Source organism: Macaca fascicularis, chromosome 1 (genome assembly GCF_037993035.2).
Source record: "Macaca fascicularis isolate 582-1 chromosome 1, T2T-MFA8v1.1".
Lineage (NCBI taxonomy): Eukaryota > Metazoa > Chordata > Mammalia > Primates > Cercopithecidae > Macaca > Macaca fascicularis.
This window is the reverse complement of record NC_088375.1, coordinates 204120105-204142171: the sequence shown is the minus strand read 5'-3', so window position 1 is coordinate 204142171 and position 22067 is coordinate 204120105. Positions and strand designations below refer to the sequence as shown.

The window sequence follows — 22067 nt, the reverse complement described above, 5'->3', positions numbered from 1 at the left end:
TGGCAGCGGAAGGATTCTGATCCAGCTACCAGACTGCCGAGTTAACGCTCTCAACCGAAACACTCAGCCTGGCCTGCCTTGTCACCAATGCACATGTTCACCCAATTCCTTCCCCACCAATGTCCCATCCCATTAGGATCCAACCACCCCAGCCCTCGTTTTCTGTCCCTCTTCCCTCCCCATCTGATCTCTGTCCCTTGGTCCTGCCCCTTGCCCCCACTTTGTCTGGCTCATCTCTATAGCCTCCTGGTCCTCAGTCCTGTCCAGCTCCATCCTCCTCATCCCTCCCCTGACCCACCCTCCTCTGCCCTCCTCCCTGTCCCTTCTCAACACCCTCACCTGAGCCACCTCTGTGGGTCCAGGGGCAGTGGTCCCCAGGGGCAGGGTGCTCCTCTCAGGGATGTCAGGCTCCTGGGTGGTGGCCGGCCTGGGAAGGGCTCTTGGCCGGGAGGTAGCTGTGCTGACCAGCCTGGGTGTTGGGGCCTCAGTGTCCAAGACAGCTGCCGTGGTAGGGGGTGAGGGCGCCTCGGGGGTAGTGGCCCGTGCCGTGGCTACCGTGGTCAGTGGAAGAGGCAGAAGCCTCCGTACGCCGGTGGTCCTTACAACAGCAGTGGTGGCCGTAAAAGGGGGTGCTGCAGGGGTGCTGGGGGTGGCGGTGGCCACTGTGGCAGGCACTGTGGCCACAGTCGGGGCCCCCGTTGTTGTGGCAGCAGTGGTAGCCGTGGTAGTGGAGATGGTGGTGGCTCTCTGGCTGGGCTCTTCCGGGACTTCTGTCACCACCAGGGGGCTGGTGGCTGGCTCTGGGGTGGGGCGCTCAGAGGGGAGCTCTTCAAATGGTGTGCCCACAGGCTGGATGTTCGTGGTGGGCAGCACCGCAGGGGTGGTGGACACCGCCAGGGCCACATCTGGGCTGAAGCGCATGGCTGTCTCAATGCCCGACTCCTGCTCGAAGTCTGAGGGGGTGGGGGAGAGGGAGAGAGCTAGGGAGCTGGGTGGTTGTGAGGGGCATGAGGATCCCAGGTAAGCAATGGCCGTCAAGATTAGGTCTCCCAACCCCCTCTCTTTGCCCCATTTTCCCAGAAAAGATGAGAGAAAGGAGGAAGGCACAGCCTGGCCAGAAGTGGCCAGTTGCTGATGTTCCCCAACTTCTCTCTGCCAAGTCAAAAATTCTGGGGGCCGCCTCTCCCAGGAAGCCTTCCTTGACTATTCCTGCCCACCCGACCTACAGCTTCTATGAGGTTTAAACCAGGCAGCAGCAACTGAGGCGCCTCTGGTTGCAAAACTTGCTGGGGCTTGCAGGGGAACACAGGAGTGGCATTCTGGGAAGAGTCAGACCCCAAAGGCACCCCTACCACACGGTCAAGGCAGGGGTGGTACACTAAGGGCTTCCCCCCCAGAGGCACAGGCAGAGGGTAAGAGGGAGAAGAAGCCCTTGCAGCAGGGGAACTGCTTGAGCAACCTGGTTGATGCAAAGCCGGGACAGTGAAGGAACTTGGGAGGAAATGCGACAGGCGAAGCGGGAGGGAGAAGCCACAGCCAGCTCCTGGGCTCGGAACCAGGCAGGAGGGAGGGCAGCCAGGGAGCTTTGTGAGTAGAGATGTGACCCAACAGAAATAGATTTTACAAAGAATAATTTGAAAGGGGCTCAAAGGACTGGGCTAAGGAGGGGAGACCAGAGGCGAGGGCTGTGGGGAGCCAACTCTGTGGCGTGCAGACCCCGTACCATCTCCTCAAATGCCAGCCCAGGCCCTCACTGGGCCCAGTCTCAGCCACCGTCTTTTTGCTACTGTTTTGAGAGCTCCTCCTCTGTGCCAGACCCCAACTTCCTATCCCAAACCCTCCTAGAGGCACCAAGAGGAAGGCGTATTTCTCACCATCCGCAGGTGAGAACACAGGGACTCAGGGAGGGGGAGCACCGAGGGGCACACAGTTGCTATGTGGCAGAGTGGGGCTCCCAGCGTCCTTCTCTCCCGAGACTCTGCTAGACCCACCTGGCCTGGCTCCCCTTCCCCAGGGCGGAGCCAAACCAGGCACCACTTGAAGCACCTGCCCTGTCTCGTCACAGCCCTAACCCCACCACTGGCCACAGCTTATTGGACCTGATGGGACCACCCAAACCAAGCAAGGTCTGCAGAGAGAGCCACATAGCACACACAGAGATGCAGACGGGGGACCCTGGAGAGCTGGGCATCCTGGGCTCTGAGGTCCTCCCAGGCCTGGTTCCGTCCCCAGGAGGGTGTTCTGCCCTTCTTGTTCTGGGGATCCTGCCCAAGAACTTGTCTGACCCATACAGTAAACGCCCCCTGCCTCACTGAAGCAAGCCCCCATGGGCTGCTCAGAGAAGGGGCTGGATACAGAGTGGTCACTGCCACCAGGCAGGGGTAGGGAAGAGGGTACTTACAGCCCGAGCCCGACCCTGAGTAGAGGTCATCCAGTTCATCATCGGGAAAGGAGTCATCGTCCCCAGAGCCCTCCAGGTCCACGGGCCTCTCAAAGTTCTCGCTGCGCCAGCGCTGGGCCTGGGGAAGGTAGAGGCGGACACAGGGCTCGGCACCTGAGACTCGCAGCTGGGTGTGCCCAGAAGGGCAACAGGTGCCTTTGTGGGCCGAGTGACATCCACATGGGTGACAGAGATCTTGCGTGCACCCGGAAGGAAAGTGCGTGCGTGTGAATAATTCACAGGGCAGGGGTGGGGCGGGGCAGGTCACCTGGGGCCCCATCCCAGAAGGCTTTCAGTGTCTGGCTGATGACTTTCTCTTAGAAACTGGTCATTTTTCATCTTGACTGCACATCTGAATATTGTGAAAACTAAATTCAGTGGTTCAGTAGGTCTGAGGTGGTCTCTGAGCAGCTGCAATGTTGGACTGGCTGTGGGGAGCCCTGGGGTGTGTGTGAGCAGGGGAGGGCTAGACTGGCCCTGCATTTGGGGCCCAGCCTCTCACCCCCTGCCACTGATGGGCCCCCTTCTGGAGTTGATACAAAGCCAGAGTGAGGATCTCAGTCCTGTCTTCATATCCCCAGCCTCAACCACCTGCTCCACAGCCCTGCCCAGCCCAGCCAGGGCAGGGAGCCAGGAGGTGCCCCTCACCAAATGCACACACACACACAGTCTCAAAGTAATGAATTAATCAGTATTTACTTTCTACCAGTGAGTCATGGAGTGGAACAATTAGTATAATTGCTCCCGTGACAAATTGCTGGGTCTTCCTCCTTTTTAGACATTCCAGGAGCTCAGAGCAGTAGGGCCCAACTTTTCCCCAGCTCCCCTCTGCCCAGAAAGACAAACACCCACGGTGGAGGAGCTAGAGCTCCCCATACCACTTCCCTCCACAACCGGAACCAGCCAACCCAGAGTCCCTGCTCCCTCCAGCTCTCTGGCAAGCAGCCTGAAGTCACACAGAAGAATGGGGACTGAGCAGGGACCCAGGCTCCAGCCCCTGCCCCTGCCCAGGGCTGTCTTCACTGTCTTTCTATCCTTCCCAGCAGGCTGGGCAGTGGCTTGGAGGCCTTTAGCTGGGAGGAGGGATACTAAGAGGTCTGTGGTCCCTGGAAGCCCCCAACTGAGGTAAATGTGGGTATCAAAACAAGGGAGTCCCCAAAATTCCTCAGTGACCAGTGCCACTTAGCCCCTAAACTCCTGCTTCAAGAAAAGCCTGTACAAATCCAAAGACCTACCCCCAAGCCACTTAGACCCTTGAAATGACACACCCCAGAGACACAGCACATGCACAGACACACACTGACACATGCTCACCTAAAAGCAGCCACATAGAGCTCGGCGTGTCAGCACGCCTGTGGGTACAAACAGCCACTAGCATGGGGCAGGAGGAGCTGGGCCTGCCGTGCAGTTCTGAGCTCAGAGACAAGCATTGAGCCTCCTGGAAACCCATCAGCCTCCACTCAGGTAGCACTCACCTAGATACTATTCATCCCCAGCTCAGTAGCCATCGACATGACAACCGTTACCATGACGACCATCTTCTCCATGCTAAGGACCAGGAGCTGCAGCTCCCCATAGAGATGGGGGGGTGCAGGAGAGGGAGAGATCACAGGGGAATGGAGAGGATGACAGGGAGCGGGGAGGTGGAGACAGAGACGGGGACAGAGAGGCGAGGACAGAGGGAGGCCAGGGGGCAGAGGGGCAGAGACGGGGAGGGTCGGCTGGGGGATACGAGAGAGGGAGAGAAGGCAAGGATGGGAGGCAGAGGGGGAGAACTCACACATCCTAATTTAGCCTCATGCTGATGAGGCAAGGCTGGGGAAGGGGCTACCTCAGTAATTTTCCAAACCTGTTTCCAAGAGCACATTCTTTCCGAACAGCAAGCACTCCCAAGGCGGGATGGCAGGGGGAGGAATGGCCTGGTCACCCCTGAGCCCACCTGGGATGCTCAGCAGGAACTTAATGCAAGGACACCTGGGACCTGCAGGCACGGGCGCTGGGACTCAGTGAGGCCTTCGCAGGAACGCTACAGAGGGGGTGCTGGTAGCTGCAACTCCCAGAGGGGACAGAGGAACGAGGGGTGGGGAACGGAGCCTGAGAGGCAGCAGGGAAAACCTTAAGAGTCACAGAATGCCTGAGGAGGAGGGTGACAAGCAGCCTTTGACCCCCAAACGACCTCTGCATTTGCATAATCCATCATAATGAGCATAATTATCCATGCCATTCCCTTAAAGGAGAACTGAATCCAAAAGCCCCAGGACGCTGCCAGCTGCTCCTTGACCCTCACTGTGCCCCCTCCAGGTAAACATAACCCCCCCACGCCTGATAGGAGGCCTCCACACCCCCAACACACACGCGCACTCGCAGAAACACACACACACAAAACAGCCCAACATCCTCATGCATGTACATTCTCATGCATGTACTATGCACCCCAACGGATACACACACACACACAATTAAGTGCAATGTCTGCCCACCCCAATCTGTATACTCACCACAGCCTATAGGCAATATAGCCCAGCCCACACCAGCACACACTCACCCATCTACTTCACCCCTAGCTGCATATACACCTGCCCTAGGGTACTCACAGCCACACACACACTCCTCTCCTCACCACATACCCCACAGATGCCCCCGACAAACCTCAGCACATTCTCCTGACCCCACGCACCACACTCACCTCACCAAGGCCCACAACACAGAGCCACTGCCACGGCCACGCATGTTCCCTAAACACACATCGCTCCTAGACATCACCTCTGGCAGGTGCATCCTCTGACTCAGACGTGAACCTCAAAACTCGGATACAACCTTTCCTCTCGGCTGCACCCCCCACACACAGCGAGCATGCCCGGCAGAAACATGGAACCTGCTGCTTCCGGCCACCACCAGTCTCGGGAAGGGACACCCAGCGGAGGCTCCCTCAGCAGCCCATGAAGGCCTGAGCATCGGGTCCCAGGGGAGCCGCTGAACGTTCCCAGGGCACTCTAGAGACCTCTGCCTGCTGCTGCCGAGGGCCTGCCCCAGGTCAGGTGCTGGGAGCACGTTACTTATGCGGCCTCCTTTAACCACCACAACCGCCCAGGGTTTTGTCATCCCCATTGCACAGATGCAGGAACTGAGGCAGAGGTTAGAATTCAGGCATGAGGTCTCTGTCTCTGAAACCCTTGTCCTGGACATTCCTGGGCCACCCCCAGACCCATTGCTCGTCCAGGGCTGAATTCATACATCTGTGCCCCGCAGCTGCCCCTCACCCCCTGCATGATATCAACTCAGCAACACCCACAGCCGTCCACGCCCACTAAACATCCACACCCACGCACCAGCACACAATGGTGATGAGACTATGCAGCTCATAGCATTGCAGGAGAAGGGGCTGAGCACAGGACCCAACACGCCGAGCGCTCCCAACACCCTGCTCCACACGCGTGCAGCCTACTTGTCCCTCCCTGAACCTGCCCCAGCAGACATACACCCACCTCACATGCCATTAACAGACCCACAACACCTGCATCCGAGTTCCCTCCCCTCACACATGCGCTCAAACACGCACTTTCCTTCCAGGTACACACAAGTGCACACACACATAGGGATGAAACGTGGCACCCTTCCTAACGGACTGACGCCCCCCGCCTTCCATTTTTCCTCACAGTCCCCTAGTCATCACACCCTCCTGAACTCACCCACAGCCTCATTCCACAGAGGCACCTCAGGCTCCCAACCCAGAAGGGACCAGGACCAGCAGTGACCCACGGGCCCCCTCACTCCACATCTACTCCCACCGATCCTCTCCTAGAGTTTTAGAGCAGCAGCTGGGGAGGCTCCCCTGGGCCAGCGGCAAGGAGGTGTCACCTCCCAGGTTGCCCAGCCCCCTCCCTCCCAAGAACACCCCGTCAGGGCTGTGATGGGTGAGGGTCCAAATGAGCTGGATATCAGCTAAGTCTCCTCACTTCCAAGGCTACCTCTGCCCTCCCACTCATCACTCACTCTAGTGCAGGGGACACGTTCAGAAAGGCCAGTGCGTCCCTCCCACCCCATCCTCCCTCAGAGCCCACTCCAGAGTTTGGGGTCTCTTGTGCCCAGCCCCCACACCACCATGAGCCTTCCTAGAGAAACAGGTCAGCACAGAGGCGAAGTATAATGAACCAGCTCCTCTTTACTACGCGGTTGGCTGTCAGGCAAGCCATTTAATCTCGGCACCTCAGTTTTCTCGACTGTAAAATAGAGATGATGATAAGACTATGCAGCTCATAGCGTTGCTGTGGGAAGGGGCTGAGCACAACTGAACACCAAGTGAAAAATGAATAAATCAACGTAGCCACGATTACTGTTAGCTTACGTTAAAATTTCTATTATTATTTCCAAGTCTTTACCTCATGTAAGCCTCAACCTCCTCATGAGGGAAGCCGAATTGGGATGACTACACCCAGGCAGATGAGACAATTAATGCCCAGAGAGGTTAAGTGGCACTGACAAGGCCACAGAGCAGGGGAGAGTGCAGAGAGAAACAAGAAGAGAGAGGTTGGATGAGGGGAGAGAAAGGGCAAGTTACAGAAACAGACACAGCACACAAATTAGGTCAGCAGGCTGGGGGCCAGGAGCCCGGCACCCCTGTGCAGCACTAATCATGTTGCAAAAAGACAAGAATAAAATCAAGTGTAATTAGTTCTGCCCGAGCTTCCTTCCCCTAATTAGCCAGACTCAGGCCTCACTTTCCTGGTGACCAGAGGCGACGTGAGCAAGGGTTGGGGGCCCAGCTTTAGGTTCTGACAGTCTTGGATTCAAATTCAGCTCTGCCTATTTACTGGGTGACTTTGGACATGTTACTTAACCTCTCTGAGCCTGTTTGGTTAAATGAGGCCAATAATGATACTTCATAAAGCAGTTGTGAGAATCAAGTAAAATCATGCATGCACACAGTCGGAGCCGCATAAGGCTTTGTCTGTATTCCTATGGCCTACATTTCCCACCTCAGGCCGCAACTTCAAGGATACACTGGGCGTGAGGAATCACTGAGTTCAATTTTCCCCTCTTACCGATGTGGAAACTGAGGCACAGAGAGGGGAAAGCCTTGCTTATCACACTTGCTGAGAAGAAAGGAAGGGCAGGGTTAGTCTGCCATGAAGCATTCAGAGAGGTAAAGTGATTTGCCCAAAGACACACAGCGACGATGTAACGACTAGCTCCTTGGGGCAGGGAGGGAGAGCGTCTCAGCATGGCCCTGCAGGCTCCGTCCCCAAAAATCCCTCAGTCCTGTGAGAACTCAGTGCCCCTCACGCTCACCAGATCCACCCTGGAGACCCAGAGCATCACCGTAGGAATGTGGGCTGGGGCCAGGCTCCGGGCAGCAAGACAGCCAAGGGGGCTGCACAATGGGGAGCCTGGACCAGGAGGGGGACGTCTCAGTCCCCACCCCCACCCAGCCGCAGCTGCCCTGGCCAGAAAGCCAGCAGCCCCACACCCACTCGTGGCTGGAGATGAGGGGCATGAGGACTGCACCCGCTAGGGAAGGGGCCACAGAGCCCAAGTCCCAGAGAGCAGAGGCCTGGGGAGGAGGGGAATGCGGAGAGCAGAGAAGGCCAAGCTGAACACCACAGACCACCCGAGAAAAATCCACCAAGCCCAGAAACACACCCTCCCACTCGCCCCAACTCTCACACACTCAAGCCTCTCACCAACCAAACCTATCCCCACACCCCACTCCCATCTACAAAGGCATCTCAGAGGGCAGGAAACGCTCCCTTCGGGCCCATCCCATCCCAGTCAACTCCCCTGCAAAGACATCATGGCAGCAGGGCCCTCCCTACCCCAAGCCTGCATCTCCCCGTCACCTCCAGTCTGCCCTCCACCCAGTCCTGTGTTCCCACCATCCCCCCAGGATCCCCTTTTTCCCACTGGGGCAATTGCCCCCACCCACGTCCCCACCCCAGCCCCAACAGGAGAGCAGGTAGCAGCCCTGGCTCAGGCGCCCACAGCCTCCAAGACCGTGGGCAAATCCTCTTTCCCCTTCTCTGCCTTTCCTTTGCCCCATTTGCAAAATGGAAAACCAAGCATGGTGGTTTAAGGGCCTTTCTGATTCTGACACTCTGAACTCCCAAAAATTCGGTCCTTAGGTCGAGGATATCCAGCACAATGTTATTTACGAGAGGGAAAAAACAGAAATAACCCACATATCCAGCAACAGGGGACAAGTGAAATAAATGAGGGCACAGGCCGGGCGTGGCGGCTCATGCCTGTAATCCCAGCACTTTAGGAAGCCGAGGCAGGTGGATCACGAGGTCAGGAGATCAAGACCATCCTGGCTAACACAGTGAAGCCCCATCTCTACTAAAAATACAAAAAACTAGCCGGGCGAGGTGGCGGGCGCCTGTAGTCCCAGCTACTGGGGAGGCTGAGGCAGGAGAATGGCGTAAACCCGGGAGGCGGAGCTTGCAGTGAGCCGAGATCACGCCACTGCACTCCAGCCTGGGCGACAGAGCGAGACTCCATCTCAAAATAAATAAATAAATAAATAAATAAATAAATAAATAAATAAAAGAAAATGAGAGCACAACCGTAACATGGACTATTATGCAGCTATCAACAACTGAGTACTCACAAATCTACACTGTCTGATTAGGTTATTAAAAAACACAAATGCATCATAGAAGGCTTTTTTTTTTTTTTACTTGTTTCAAGGAATATTGAAGAATGTGGGAAAATGTACATATTGATCATCAGAAGACAAGACAGGATAGCTGTTGATAGGAATCTGCAGATGGCTCTCTCTATTCCTCTGTGACTTTGGGCAGATATTTAACTCTCTCAGGCTGCTTTAACTGGTAAAAAAAAAAAAAGATAAGAATGCCCACCTCGTGGGGTTTACAGAAGGACGCTGGGCATGTTCACACATTAACAAATGGCTCAGTAAATGCCAGCTATTAATATGCGTATCATCATTATGTTTAAAAAATAGGTTACAAAAATATGTAGAACTTGATCCTGTTTTAATGAACTCACTACCAAAGTGAATTTCTAAATGCTGCATTATAACTAAAGGCTCCCAGAGGCTCTCTCTGGGTGGTGGGATTACAGGCAGCTTTAATTTCTTCTCAGGACCTTTCTGTATTTTCCACAATTTCAACGATAAACCCATAGCACTTTTGTTACTAGAGAGAGCACATTCTCCCTGAGTCTCCGTCCCTGGCGTTCTCTGGTCTGTGAAACTTCCGGGTCCCCTGGTTCTGCTGAGACCCCATTGAGACTGTCCGTGAGCAACCTTACGAGGAAACTGAAAAGGCGGGTGGAAAGGAAATGAACACAAAAGCCTCTGAGGGAGCTGGCAGGGCCCAGCGGCCCGACTGAGCCTCACCACAGGCGGGCTGGCTTGGCAGGACCTGGCTCCCTCCCCTGGCATCAGCCTGTCTGGCAGCCACCTTGGCCTGTGGTGCCCAGACACCCACCCGCCTGCCTTCTCCCATCAGCCCCATTCCTGGCTCAGCTGGCCTGGCCAGTCTCCATCAAGGTGAAGACTGACTGCCCTACAGCAGCCCACTCTGTCCCCTGTGCCTAGACAGAAGCTGACAATGCAACCCTGGGAAAGCCAGGCCCCTTCCTCAACCAGGGGCTGGGACGCCTCCATCACCGCCCATCAGTCCCAGCCACCTGCCCTCTCACGTCACTCTTGGCCGCCCTGACTCACACTGCTCATTGATGCCTGTCCCCAAGCTCGTGCCTGAGAGCAGGACCACCCACTGAGGCCTCGTTTCCAGACCCAGCAGCACCCCCCACACCCTACTCCCAGCTGCCCACCCCCATAGTCCTCCCACACAAAACTATTTATGGCTCTGGGAACACGGGGATCCTTCAGGCCTGTTTCTGCTTCCTGGAATACCTTTCCCCACCATCTCTGCCTGGCCAGCACCTACTCAGCTGGTTAATCAGTAAAACCAATGGTTATTAAGCACTTATTGTGTGCCAAGCACCATCCTAGGCACTAGGTATGTCCTCACGAAGCTGGCTCAGCTCACACAATGACTCCTTTGTGAGCCTGCTTGAAAGTCACATACGCACGCCAACCACCTCCCTGGTCCAAATTAGGAAGTCCTTTCTTGGGGACTCAGTACCTCCACTGTGTTGTCATTTACTAAGGGAGAAGGCCCACCAACCATGCTCCGATCACTCCAACGGACCCTTCCACCGGATCTCAGTGAACCCACTTGGCCGCCTTGGGAAGCAGATAACATGGTCTCCATTTATAGACGAGGAGACTGAGGCTGTTAAGCCATCAGTGGGGTCACACAAGATTTGAATTATGGCCTTGCTGAATCTAAATCCTGTGTTCAGTGAACTCCTGAACCCCTGAGAATGCATGCAGGGAACCCCAGTTTGTGATTCAAGACTCCTTCCACCGAGCACTTTTCTGGAAAAGGCTGGGCCATGCCATCCGTTATGAAAATGATCACAGCCCCCGCAGAGGGAGCCCTCACTAAGTGCCAGGCTCCTTACATGCACATTGCCTCATTTCTCTTCTCAAACAGTTTACCAGAAAGGGATTGTCATTCCCATTTCACAGATGGGCAAACCAAAGTTCAGAGAGGTGAAGCAACTGGCCCAAAGTCACACAGCAATGGGCCAGGATTTGAACCCAAGATTAGCTGAACCCCAAAGACCATGCCCTTTGGATTACAGAGCACACCTGCTCCTAGCCCTAATCAGTTCCCCTGCCAGAAGGCTCTCAAAAGCAGGGCAAACGTCAGAGACCAGCACCACCTCACACCCAGCTCCCTGCACAGAGAAAGCCTGAAAGCCTGGGAATAGAAATGGAGGACAAGGCGCGCTCACACGACAGGTGGCCCGGCTTAGGTAGGCACCCCCCGCCCCCACCGTGACTCACCAGCAGGTGCCTTTAGGAGTCCGTCTCCAGGCTCCATGACTGTCAATGCCAGCAAACATGGCAAGGGCTGCCCGCTCCTGGGGCCCATGAGTCTCCGAGGAACAACCCGGTGTGGAGTTAGGTGTTCCCGCCCTGGCTTCCCACTCCCAAACTGCTTGCCTGGTCCTATCCCTTCGCCTCACTGGGCCTCACTCTGTCCTCCTATGAAATACGAATAATGATCCCCAACACACAGAGATACCAGCTGTCATGTGCCTAGCGGTGAACAGGCAGTCAGTAGGCACTCAGACATGACACTGTCCCCACTCAAAGCTCACCTCCCTGACCACCAAATCCACTCAAATGTCCTCCCCACATGCCCAGCTAGTCTGCAAAACCAGGGCTAGTCCTCAATTGCTCACCACTAGCCTGAAATTGGCTGGTTTATTTCTGGGCTTCACAGGAATGTGTCTGTCTCCCCCTCCAATTGCTCCTGGTGGCAGTGACTGGGTCTGTGTGGTCATTCCTCTAATCCCAGGGCTCAGACTGCTCCTGGAACACAGTCAGCCTCCATCAATCTTTGTTCAGTGAATAAACTGTGGGGTGGATCACCCCCCAGAGATCCACATCACCTGCCTCCTGCTCCCAATCGCTGTGGGATCCCGAGCCAGGCCCTGCTCTTCTCCGGCCTCAGTCTAACTGTGTGTAAAACTGAGGAATGGACAAGAGTTCTCTCTGGTCCCTCCAAAATCCAGCCAGGAGGACTCCAAGTGAGCTGGGAGGAGAGAAGAGAAACGGACACTGATCCCAGCATATTTTGTCATAAAATGTTTATGTAAATTATATGCAAATATGCAGATCAGTGGGCTCCCAGTGGAGCCTACATTCTGGCCATTTCTCAACCAGGCCTGGCCCTGGAGGAAAGCAGCCTTCACTGAGCACACACAAAGCACTGGTCCCCACCTTCTCAGGAGCCAGGTGAAATGGGCCTCCTTACTCCACAGAGGCAGAAAGCCCAGGCGACTTGCTAGAGGTCAGTGAGCTCGGCTGGAGAGTGAGGATGGGGTTCGGGACTGGAGCAGGGAGGGGGAGAGCAGGCAGGGTGGGACGTGGCAGTGGGAAGGGGCTGGGGGATCACATGGAGGCCCCTAAGAGCAGAAGGATCCTCAGCCTGACCTTGGAACCACTTGAAGCCAGGTGAGGGGGCTCCAGGGACCCCACCAGATGTCAAGCTCTGCTGGGCTGACCCCAGCCTCCTCCAGGGAACTGAAGAGACCCTGCTGGAGTCAGCCCGAGCAGGCCCAGCCCTTCCAGCAGCCCCGGGAGCCCGGGAGCTCTGACGGCTCCCCAAAGCCCTCTCCACACACAGGCTGAGCATACACCCTGGGCACACACAGCACACACACACACAACTGAAACGGCCCTGTCTGTAAGAGTGTGTGTGTGTCCAGGCCTCTCCTCCTGAGGAGGCGGGCTGTGGTTCCCCACACCCTCCTGTTTGCTGGGTTATTTATAACCAGCCCAAACTCACACACAGTAGAGATGCCACTCCCCGCCCCCAGCTTGGAGCAGTCCCACTGGCTTCTCGGCTGCTCCTCTTCAAGGGACAGGACAAGCCAGACTCAGATGGTCTGAGCCACAGCAGACTTGGGAGTCACCACCACCATCAACCAGATGGGAAACTGAGGCACGGAGCAAGGCATCAGACAAAAAGCCTGGAAGAAGGGCTTGCAGGGACCTCAAAAGCCAGCCTAGGGCCACACTTGCCCCTAGGACTGTCTCTAACTCAAGATGAGGCTCTGTGGGACACAGTGGAGTGGGAAAGGAAGGGAGAGAGGGAGCCAGACATGTCCAAGCCCTCACCCTCACCTCCAGAGGCCTAGGACACACAGCAGGGACTCTGATGCTAGACTATGTGGCTCCAAATACCAGCACTGAACTTCACCAGCTACGCGACTCTGGGCAAGTCAGTCTACTTCTCTGAGCCTCTGTTTCTTCACCTACTAAATGGGCATAGTAACAGTACTGACCTCAGGGGTTGGGAGGATTAAATAAGATGTTCCAAACAAGGCTCTCGGCCCACAGTCTGACTACTTCTCAGCCTGGTGACCCAGGACAAGCTGCGTGGCCTGAGCCTCAGTTCTGTCATCTGCAAATAGAACAATGATATGGCCCAGAGGGTCATGAGGACTGAAGCACTGGTTCCCACACACAGTACGTGGTCAGCACGTACAGATTCCATCCTCTATTCCTCCATTCCCAGGGGGCCCCATGGTTCCTGACTAGCCCCAGATCCTCTCCTTGATACTCCCTGTCTCCCATCTCTGAGCATCTACTATGTGCTGGGCCTGGTGGGGGTTGTTCTAGATATTATGCCATGGAATCTTCTAAACAACTCTTCAAGGGATAAATTCCCTTCCCAGCTCTGCAGTGGGCCTTCTGCCTTGTTGAATATAGATGTTCTATAAATACTTGAGGGATGAATGGATGCAAGAATGAATGTGATCAAAAAGTCAGATAATCACAAGCGTTGGCGAGGACGTGGGGAAATCGGAACCCTCACACACCACTGGTGGGAATGTAAAACAGCACAGCCGCTTTAGGAAAGAGGCTGGCAGTCTCTCAAAATGTTAAATGGAGTTTCCATATGACTCAGTAATTCTACTCTTAGGATATACATTCAGGAAAAATGAAAATATATGTCCACACACCAAAAAAGGTAGCATTATTCATAATAGCCAAAAGGTTGAAACTACCCAAATATCCATCAGCTGATGAATGAATAAATAAAATGTGGTATGTTCATACAATGGCATATTATTCAGCAAAAGAAAAAAAAAAAAACCAAACTAATACTGAGGCCGGGCATGGTGGCTCACACCTGTAATCCCAGCACTTTGGGAGGCTGAGATGGGAGGGTCACCTGAGGTCAGGAGTTACAGACCAGCCTGGGCAACATGGTAAAACCCCATCTCTACTAAAAATACAAAATTAGCCAGGTGTGGTGGCATATGCCTGTAGTCCAAGCTGTTTGGGAGGCTGAGGCAGAATTGATTGAACCTGGGAGGCAGAGGTTGCAGGGAGCCAAGATCATGCCATTGCACCCCAGCCTAGGCAACACGACCAAAACTCAGTCTCAAAAATAAACAAACAAATAAACTAATACTGATACTACAATGTGGATGAACCTTGAAACCATTATGTTAAGTAAAAGAAATTGGTCACAAAAGACCACATATTATAATATTCCATTTATACGAAATGTCCGGGATAGGCAAATCCAGAGAGATAGAAAATAAATGAGCGATTGCCTATGCCTGCAGGGGCTGGGGAGAAACAGGAGCGACTGTTAATGGGTACAGTGTTTCTTTCTGGGGTGATAAAAACGTTCTAAAATTAGTGATGGTTTTACAACTATGCAAATATACTAAAAAACACTGAATTAAACACTTTAGATGGGTAAGATGTATGTGAGTTATATATCAATAAAGCTGTTGTTTCAAAAATAATAATGAATATGAGACTGAGGCTCAGAGAGGATGAGAAACTTGCCCAGGGTCACACAGCAGAACCTGGACTCAAGTTCAGGTCCTCCAGAGAAGCCCAGTGTTCCTTATCCTGACAACACGCTTGTCCTGGCCCTGCTCACTTCCTCTCCCATTTGAACATCTTACCAAGCCCCAGGTGAAGCCTCCACAGCCCCCACCCCCAGACAGGCAAACATTCACTCTGCAGACCACAAGTAGGAGAGGCCCAGCTCAGCAACTGTCTCTTCTATGCTGTTCAAAGACCACTTTGTCAGGTGGGGCCAGTGGAGGGGGACAGGCTCAGCCCAGAGCCTTCAGAGACTCCAGGGACTCCAGACCCAGGCTGGCTGCCATCCCCAACCCTCCACCTCAGCGTTCCAACTGCAGCCCTCAGTGGTTCTGGATGCCCCACCCTACCCTCTGACCATGTGCCTGGCCCCTGGCTGCCCTCAGGAAAAGGCATGAGGATATGTCCCCGCCAGGGAAGGGGCAGAGCCTGTCAGGGTCCCAGTGGTAAAACACGTCTGCATTTAAACTCAAGTCCATCTGCCCTCTGTCCCCATGGCTGTCTAAGGCAACTCTGAGGACAGGCGCCTCTTCGGACCCCACCCTTCACCCTGGCCCCAACTTCACCTGGCTCCCAAGCACCAGCCCTGCCCAGCACAGCTGGCAACCGCCAAGCCCCTCGAGTGGTTTCCACTCTACTCTCTGGCAGAGGCCTGTCTGTCCTGGGCTAGGCCTGGGCTGGAGCTACCAGGCCTTTGTCTGGAAGGTGCTCGTTAACCCCCTCTCTCCTGCCTGGCTGAACTCAGGTATGAAGCCTAAAATCCCTTAGGCCCTGTCTTGAGCCTCAACACCTTGGCTTCACCTCCCAGACTTTGATCTCTCAGCCATTAAGAAGGGAGGAAGAGGCCAGGAGCGGTGGCTCACACCTGTAATCCCAGAACTTTGGGAGGCCAAGGTGGGTGGATCAGGAGGTCAGGAGTTTGAGACCAGCCGGCCAACATGGTAAAACCCCATCTCTACTAAAAATACAAAACTTAGCTGGGTGTGGGGGCGCGCACCTGTCATCCCAGCTACTTGGAAAGCTGAGGCAGGAGGATGGCTTGAACCCGGGAGGTGGAGATCACAGTGAGCCAAGATCTTGCCACTGCACTCCAGCCTGGGCAACACAGTGAGACACCGTCAAAAAAAAAAAAAAAAAAAAAAGAAGGGAGGAGGCCTCGCAGTGCCTTAGACTGCCAGGCAGAGACCACAAAGGATCCTGAGTGGGGAGGCCAAGAACTAACTCTACAAGGACCCCCTGCCCCTCAAGAATGGGGTGCAGAGAGCCAAAGAAAACCCCACACTCACCTCCCCTAACATCCTCCTCCAGTCTCCTGCAGGTCCTGTGTGCCCCAGGTGTCCTGCCAGCCCCTCCTCCACACAGTCACTGGCTCTTCCTCTCCCCCACTGAGCTCAGATAGAGTCCAAACACCTGCCAGGGCTCAAAGACAATGCGTGCCCTGGCCCTTACTCCTGCAGCCCAGGAATGAGGCCTGCCCTCCACTCCTCATGTGTCACCCGAACGTGGCTTCCATGACCCAAACTACTTCAGGTCTCAGCTGACCCACCCTCGCCACCAGGACTCCCTCCCTGAGCCTCCCCAGGCAGGATCAGAAGCCCAGCTTCGGCCAGTATGGACCTAGTCACACCAGCTTGGCCTCCTCCCCTGTAGGGAGCTCCACCAGGGCAAGGTTGCCCACCAGCCTTAGCCCCAGGCCCCCAGGCCCTCAGGGAACGAATGAATAAATGAGTCTAAAACAGTCTAGCCCAGAAACCAAAGCTGTGCAGTAGATAGTGTGTGTGGGAGAGGAACCGGGCTAGGAAAGATGGACTCAAAACTGGACATCAGGCAAGTGGCTGTTGCTAGAACACAGTCTTGTTCCCCAAACCCAGGACGAGGATGGGTAGTGATTGTCACCTTTGTGGTGATGGTGGGCTCTCATGGCCACTCCCCCAACATTTACCATAACTAGTCAGCAGCCTGTGGGCAGAGCAGTGCGCTGGACTCTGTGCCAAGTAAGCCCTAGCTCTTGCAACACCCTGTAGCACCATAGTCACCCTCCAGCTTCATGGAAGACAACACAGGCTCAGAGGATGACACAAGTACAGTGACCTGCCCAAGTTCACCCAGCTGACATGCAGAGGTCAAAGTCCAAGTCCAAGTCAGGACTCAGCTGATTCATCCCCCGCACCAGGAATCCTTCCCTGAGCCTCCCCCGGCAGGGTCAGAAGCCCAGCTGCTGCCATTAGGGACCCAGTCACGGCAGTGTGGCCCCCTCCCCTATAGGGACCTCCACCAGGGCAAGGCCAGCCCAAGAGCCAAGTTGGGTTAATGCCCAAACGCCCTCTTTCCACCATTTATCATGGCCATGCCCTTAGAGACAACACAGGACACTCACCCCTCTAAACATGGAAAGGCAAAAGGGAGGGAAGTGCGGAGGGTGAGGAAGGTGCAGGGTCCGGGGACTCGGCCCGTGCAATCTCTGTGCACCCCCACAGTGCCCCGGACGGAGTGGAATGGTCCTCCCTCCCGCAGCATGAGAAAGACAGTCTCACCTCTGTGCCATGATCCATACCCACCCCACCCACCAGGAGCCCCCCCACCACGTCTCCTGACCAAACATTTGTCAAAAGAAACACCACTGATATCTGGGCAGGACGATTTTCCACCAGTGGGACTGTTCTGGACACTGCGGCCCTTTAGCAGCCCGACCCCCACCTGGCCAATGCCAGCTGCACGTCCACTACTAAGACAACCAAAAATGTCCAAATGTCCCGGGAGCCAGCACCCTCCATGCCCCGATCAGGCGTCTCCTCCTCATGGAGGTGTCCCCATCCCACCCTAGTCCCAGGCGACCACCCCTCCTCCCTGTTCAGGGCCTTAACTTCAGCATCTCTTGGTTGGGCATCATTTTCCCATAAGTCAGAAATACTCTCGTCAAAGAAACAGAATCCTCCCAGAAATCAGAATCCCCACGCGGCCTTAGTGCCGAAGACTCTGATCAGGGTTTCCCCAGGCAGGCGGTGAAATAAAGGGATCCGCGTCTCCTGGCCTCTCTGACCCCAGCTGTCACTTTCCTCAGGGGCACGGCCACACTCCCTCCCCTGCCACCCCCCAGCCTGCCGGCATCCAGTTTGGCAAATAACATACAACTGAATCTCCGAAGGAATCCAAGGTTGGTTTTTTAGTGGAGGGTGCGGGGGAGTGAAGTGTCCCTGGAGGTCAGGCGGAAAACAAAGCTCTGAGGCCCTCCACACACACACCACACACACTGTTCTTGCCTTAATCACCTCTAACGAGGCCAGATGACCAGCTGCCCCTCTGGCCTGGGCTCCTTGACCCTGGGATTAAGAGTTGGGATTAAGGACAGACATATTTTGGTAGCTCAGAGCCCCAGCAGTGTGAGTGTGGGTGTGTGTGATTGTGTGTGTGATCGTGTGCGTAAGAGTGTGTGGGGGGGGTGAGGATGTGTGTGTCAGTGTGTGGATGCGTGTGTGAAAGTGTGTGTCAGTGTGTGTGGATGTGTGTGAGTGTGCGTGTGTGGGGGGTGAGTGTGTGTGGGTGAGAGTGTATGTGAGTGTGTGTGTGGGTGGTGAATATGTGTGTGTAGGTGAGAGAGAGTGTGTGTGTGTGTGAGTGTGTGTGGGTGAATGTGTGTGTGGGTGACAGTGTGTGTGAGTGTGGGGGGTGAGTGTGTGCGAGTGTGTGGCTATGTGTGTGTGGGTGTGAGAGTGAATGTGTGAGTGTACACAGACATGCACACATCCAAGCACGTTCGGGGTGTTTCTGGGCATGTGTCTATGTCTAGGTACATCCATGTGTGTATGCCTAGGGCTGTCTGGAGTGGCTTAGATGTCTGTGTGCATCTGAGTGTGTTCACATGAGCGTGGAGGGCTGTCTCCGAGCGGTACCTGTGAACATGGCAGCGTATGTGTGTCCCTGTCCCTGTCTCTACATGTGTGCACAGGACAAGGGTATTTGCACAGGTTCACGTTTCTTCATTTGTAAGCATGCATCTGAGCCTCCCAAGGTAGAGAGAGTGTCTCCAAACTTCCTTAATCCACAGTGCTGGGGGGAAACCCCTGGAGCTGAGGCAGGGGGAGGGACAGCAGTTGGGGGACTCCTGATCCCCCGGCATAGGATACAAACACCTTTTCCTACAAAGACACCAGAGCTCCACGCATCAGCACAGACACACAGCAACACACCATCACACATGTTGCAGGCACGTGCAAACCCCTAACCCAAACTAAAGTCCTAAACAGAAACATGGCCTTAGTTCCACGTGGAAAAAAGATTACCTGGCCTCACTTGCAGCCTTGCAGACCATCCCTCAGGACACAGCTGAGCTCCCTCTGGATCTGAGATTGTCCCTACAAGCCCCCCAGCTCCCCAGCTCACTTGAGAATAGGATCCAGCCAGCCAGGGCTCAGCTCCCAGAGGCCATGTAGGGGCTTCAGCCCCAGGGGAGCTGTTCCACTTCTCACTGCTGAGTGACCCTGAACAGCCACACTTCATCTCTGGGTTCAGTCTCCTCATCTGAACAGCAAGGCCAGGGCTGATTCCTGGCTCTTTGCCCCAAAACTCCATTTCAGGAAGGACAGATGCAGGCAATTGTGAGTTTTGGGGCCAGGAGGGCAAGGAACTAAAGAAGAATCAAGAATTCCTCTAGCCTTGGCCCTAACTACCCCTTCGACCCTCGAGACCCCTGTCCCCAAGGGGAACCCTCAGGTCCTGGCCCTGGTGAGTCACAGCCAGGGAGATGGGAGGTTCCAACCAGTGAGGGAGTAAGATAAGGGCCTCTAGGGAAGCTGAGCAGGGGGAGGAAGGAGTATGAGGAGGAGGGTGCGAGGCGGGAGGGAGGGAGGGGGGCTGAGCAGAGAGGGCGGAGGAGATGGAGAGGAGGGAGGTTGGAGCGGAGCGAGGTTGGAGAGGAGAAGATCTCCTCATAACCAAGGCTGAGCCTCCAAGCCCACAGTCCGTCCACCCTCCAGAAAGACGGAGCGAAACAGGTTCCAGGGCACCCTTCCCTGCCTGCACCTCCACAGCTCACTGGGGCTGGAAAGGCTACATCCCCTCGTGCCCACTGCTCCCTGCTGCCAGGCTCCACTTTCCTCTTCTCCCAGTCTTGGGGAATCACATGAGCGGGGGCTGGGGAGAAAGGACCAAGTGTGACAACAGGGGAGAACTAGAAGTGAAACAGAGTGAGGAGTGTGAACGCAGGAAAAAGAAACAAAGCAGCAATGTCAGAATTTGGGGAAGTGTAACAAAGTACCATGTGTGAAGGTTGAGGGGGAGATGATGTAATGGGGAATTAGAAGCTGCAACAATGTATCCAAGTGAGAGCTCCAAGGTGGTAACAATGTAACCCTGCGGGGAAGCAGACACTATGAAGTGAAATAACAGAATTGGACTTGGCAAAGAATCCTAACTTGGAGAAGAGGCACCTGGGAACCTAGAAGAGGGAGGCAGGAGAGAGGGGGCTGAGGAGTGTCTCACTGTGCTTGGGGGCTCGTAGGAGGGGTCATTATTGGATTCCCAAAGGAGGGGACATCTGTGCTGGGTTTTAGAGGATGAGTAGGAGTTCACTGAAGAATAAAGGAACAGTCCATGAAGAGGGAACAGCACACGGGTAGGCATGAAGAAAAAAGAGACAGTGGTATGCTCTGTGCTCAGGATGGCTGGTAGAAGTGTGGGATGTACAGACTGGGCGCAGTGGCTCACCCCGTAATATCAGCATTTTGGGAGGCTGAGGTGGATGGATCATTTGAGGCCAGTAGTTCGAAACCAGCCTGGCCAACATAGTAAAACCCCGTTTATACTAAAAATCCAAAAATATTAGCCAGGCATGGTGGCATGGGCCTGTAGTTCCAGCTACTCAGGAGGCTGAGCCAGGAGAATCGCTTGAACCCGGGAGGTGGAGGTTGCAGTGAACCAAGATCATGCCTCTGCACTCCAACCTGGGCAACAGAGTGAGACTCCATGTCAAAAACAAAAAACAAAAAAACAGAAGTGTTGGAAGGCAAAGGGATGAGGCTGGAGAAGCACATTGAAGGCACTGACAGGAATTAATTTGGCATAGGAAATATTGGGCATATGGGCAGCTGGGGTGGTCAAGGAAGGCTTCCTGGAAGAGGGGTATGGGGGCAGCTGAGCCTGCATTCTGGACAGAGCAGAGTCAAGTACAGAAAAGAAACACAGTGTAGGGGATAGTGCCCTGCCCAGGAGTCAGAGACAGAGTTCTTAGTCCCAGCTCAGCCATCAACTTGCTGTGTTACTTTGGGCAAATCGTTGTATTTCTCTCGGTCTCAACTTCCCCAAATGTCATATAAGAAAGTTGAATTACAGAATCTCAGAAGATTCTATAATGATGACTTGAGATCAATGCTTTGGCCTCAATGTCCCCTTTGGAACAGTGAACAGTTTGGACAAGAGTATTTTCAAGGGCCCTTCCAGTTGAAATCCTCTCCAGCTGTCTGATCTTTCCCCAACCTGGGTTAGCCTCTGCCCATAGCCCCATATAGACAGAAAACATGCGGCAGGAAACAGATCCATGTGGAAGCCAGGAGCCCAAAGTCCCGGGAAAGGTCCTGCTCGACAATAGCCACTCAAGTTCTGGTACCTAGCAAGGCCCGATTGGCCCTACGTTCTTCCTGTAGGGTACCACACTTTACAGTTTGCAATGCACATGGCAGCATGAGGCAGTGCTTATATACTAGATGGGACTCTGGGGGCAGGCTGCTCGGGTTCAAATCCCAGCTGGGTCACTTACTAGCTCTGTGACCTCAGACGAGTTATTTAACCTCTTTGTACCTTGATTTCCTCTTTTGTAAAATGAAGATTACAATGGTATCTCCCTCATAAGGCAAAGGATTGTTTATAGATGAGACATTTGGCAGAGCGTTTTGTGTGTGGCAGGCACTCAATGGACAGAACTCAATATTGTCACCTCCAAGCTCTGGCATCTCATGCTACCTCCTCATGACAGAAGGGCAGCACCCTGTACCTGCACAACAGTACCCAAATGCCTTGGTTTGGACTCAAAGACCACCTTGTGAGTCAGCGAGGTCTTCCATGTGGAGGACCTGTGGGGTTCAACTGTTCAGCCCAAGAACACTGAGGCACAGGGCCAGACACCCACGAGGAACCTGGTGACTGTCTCTTAAAGGCATCAGAAAGGGCGGCCCCCTACAG

The 22067-nt window shown here is 54.6% G+C and overlaps 1 protein-coding gene across 4 annotated transcripts in view; it reads right to left on the bottom strand.

Annotated features, from left to right (window-relative positions):
- The window catches only part of SDC3 (syndecan 3), a 39623-nt gene that overhangs the window by 6736 nt on the left and 10820 nt on the right, over nucleotides 1–22067 (bottom strand). For 2 of the 4 annotated variants that reach the window (XM_065526194.1, XM_005544178.4), the window contains exons 2-3: nucleotides 2402–2519; nucleotides 340–953 (exon numbers count right to left, since the gene is read on the bottom strand). In XM_065526194.1, coding sequence (XP_065382266.1) covers nucleotides 340–953; nucleotides 2402–2519 — 732 coding nt within the window. Of the gene's footprint in view, nucleotides 1–339; nucleotides 989–2401; nucleotides 2520–5126; nucleotides 5229–22067 lie in introns of those variants that run through there. The other 2 variants (XM_074014220.1, XM_074014223.1) reach the window with 2 other exon arrangements.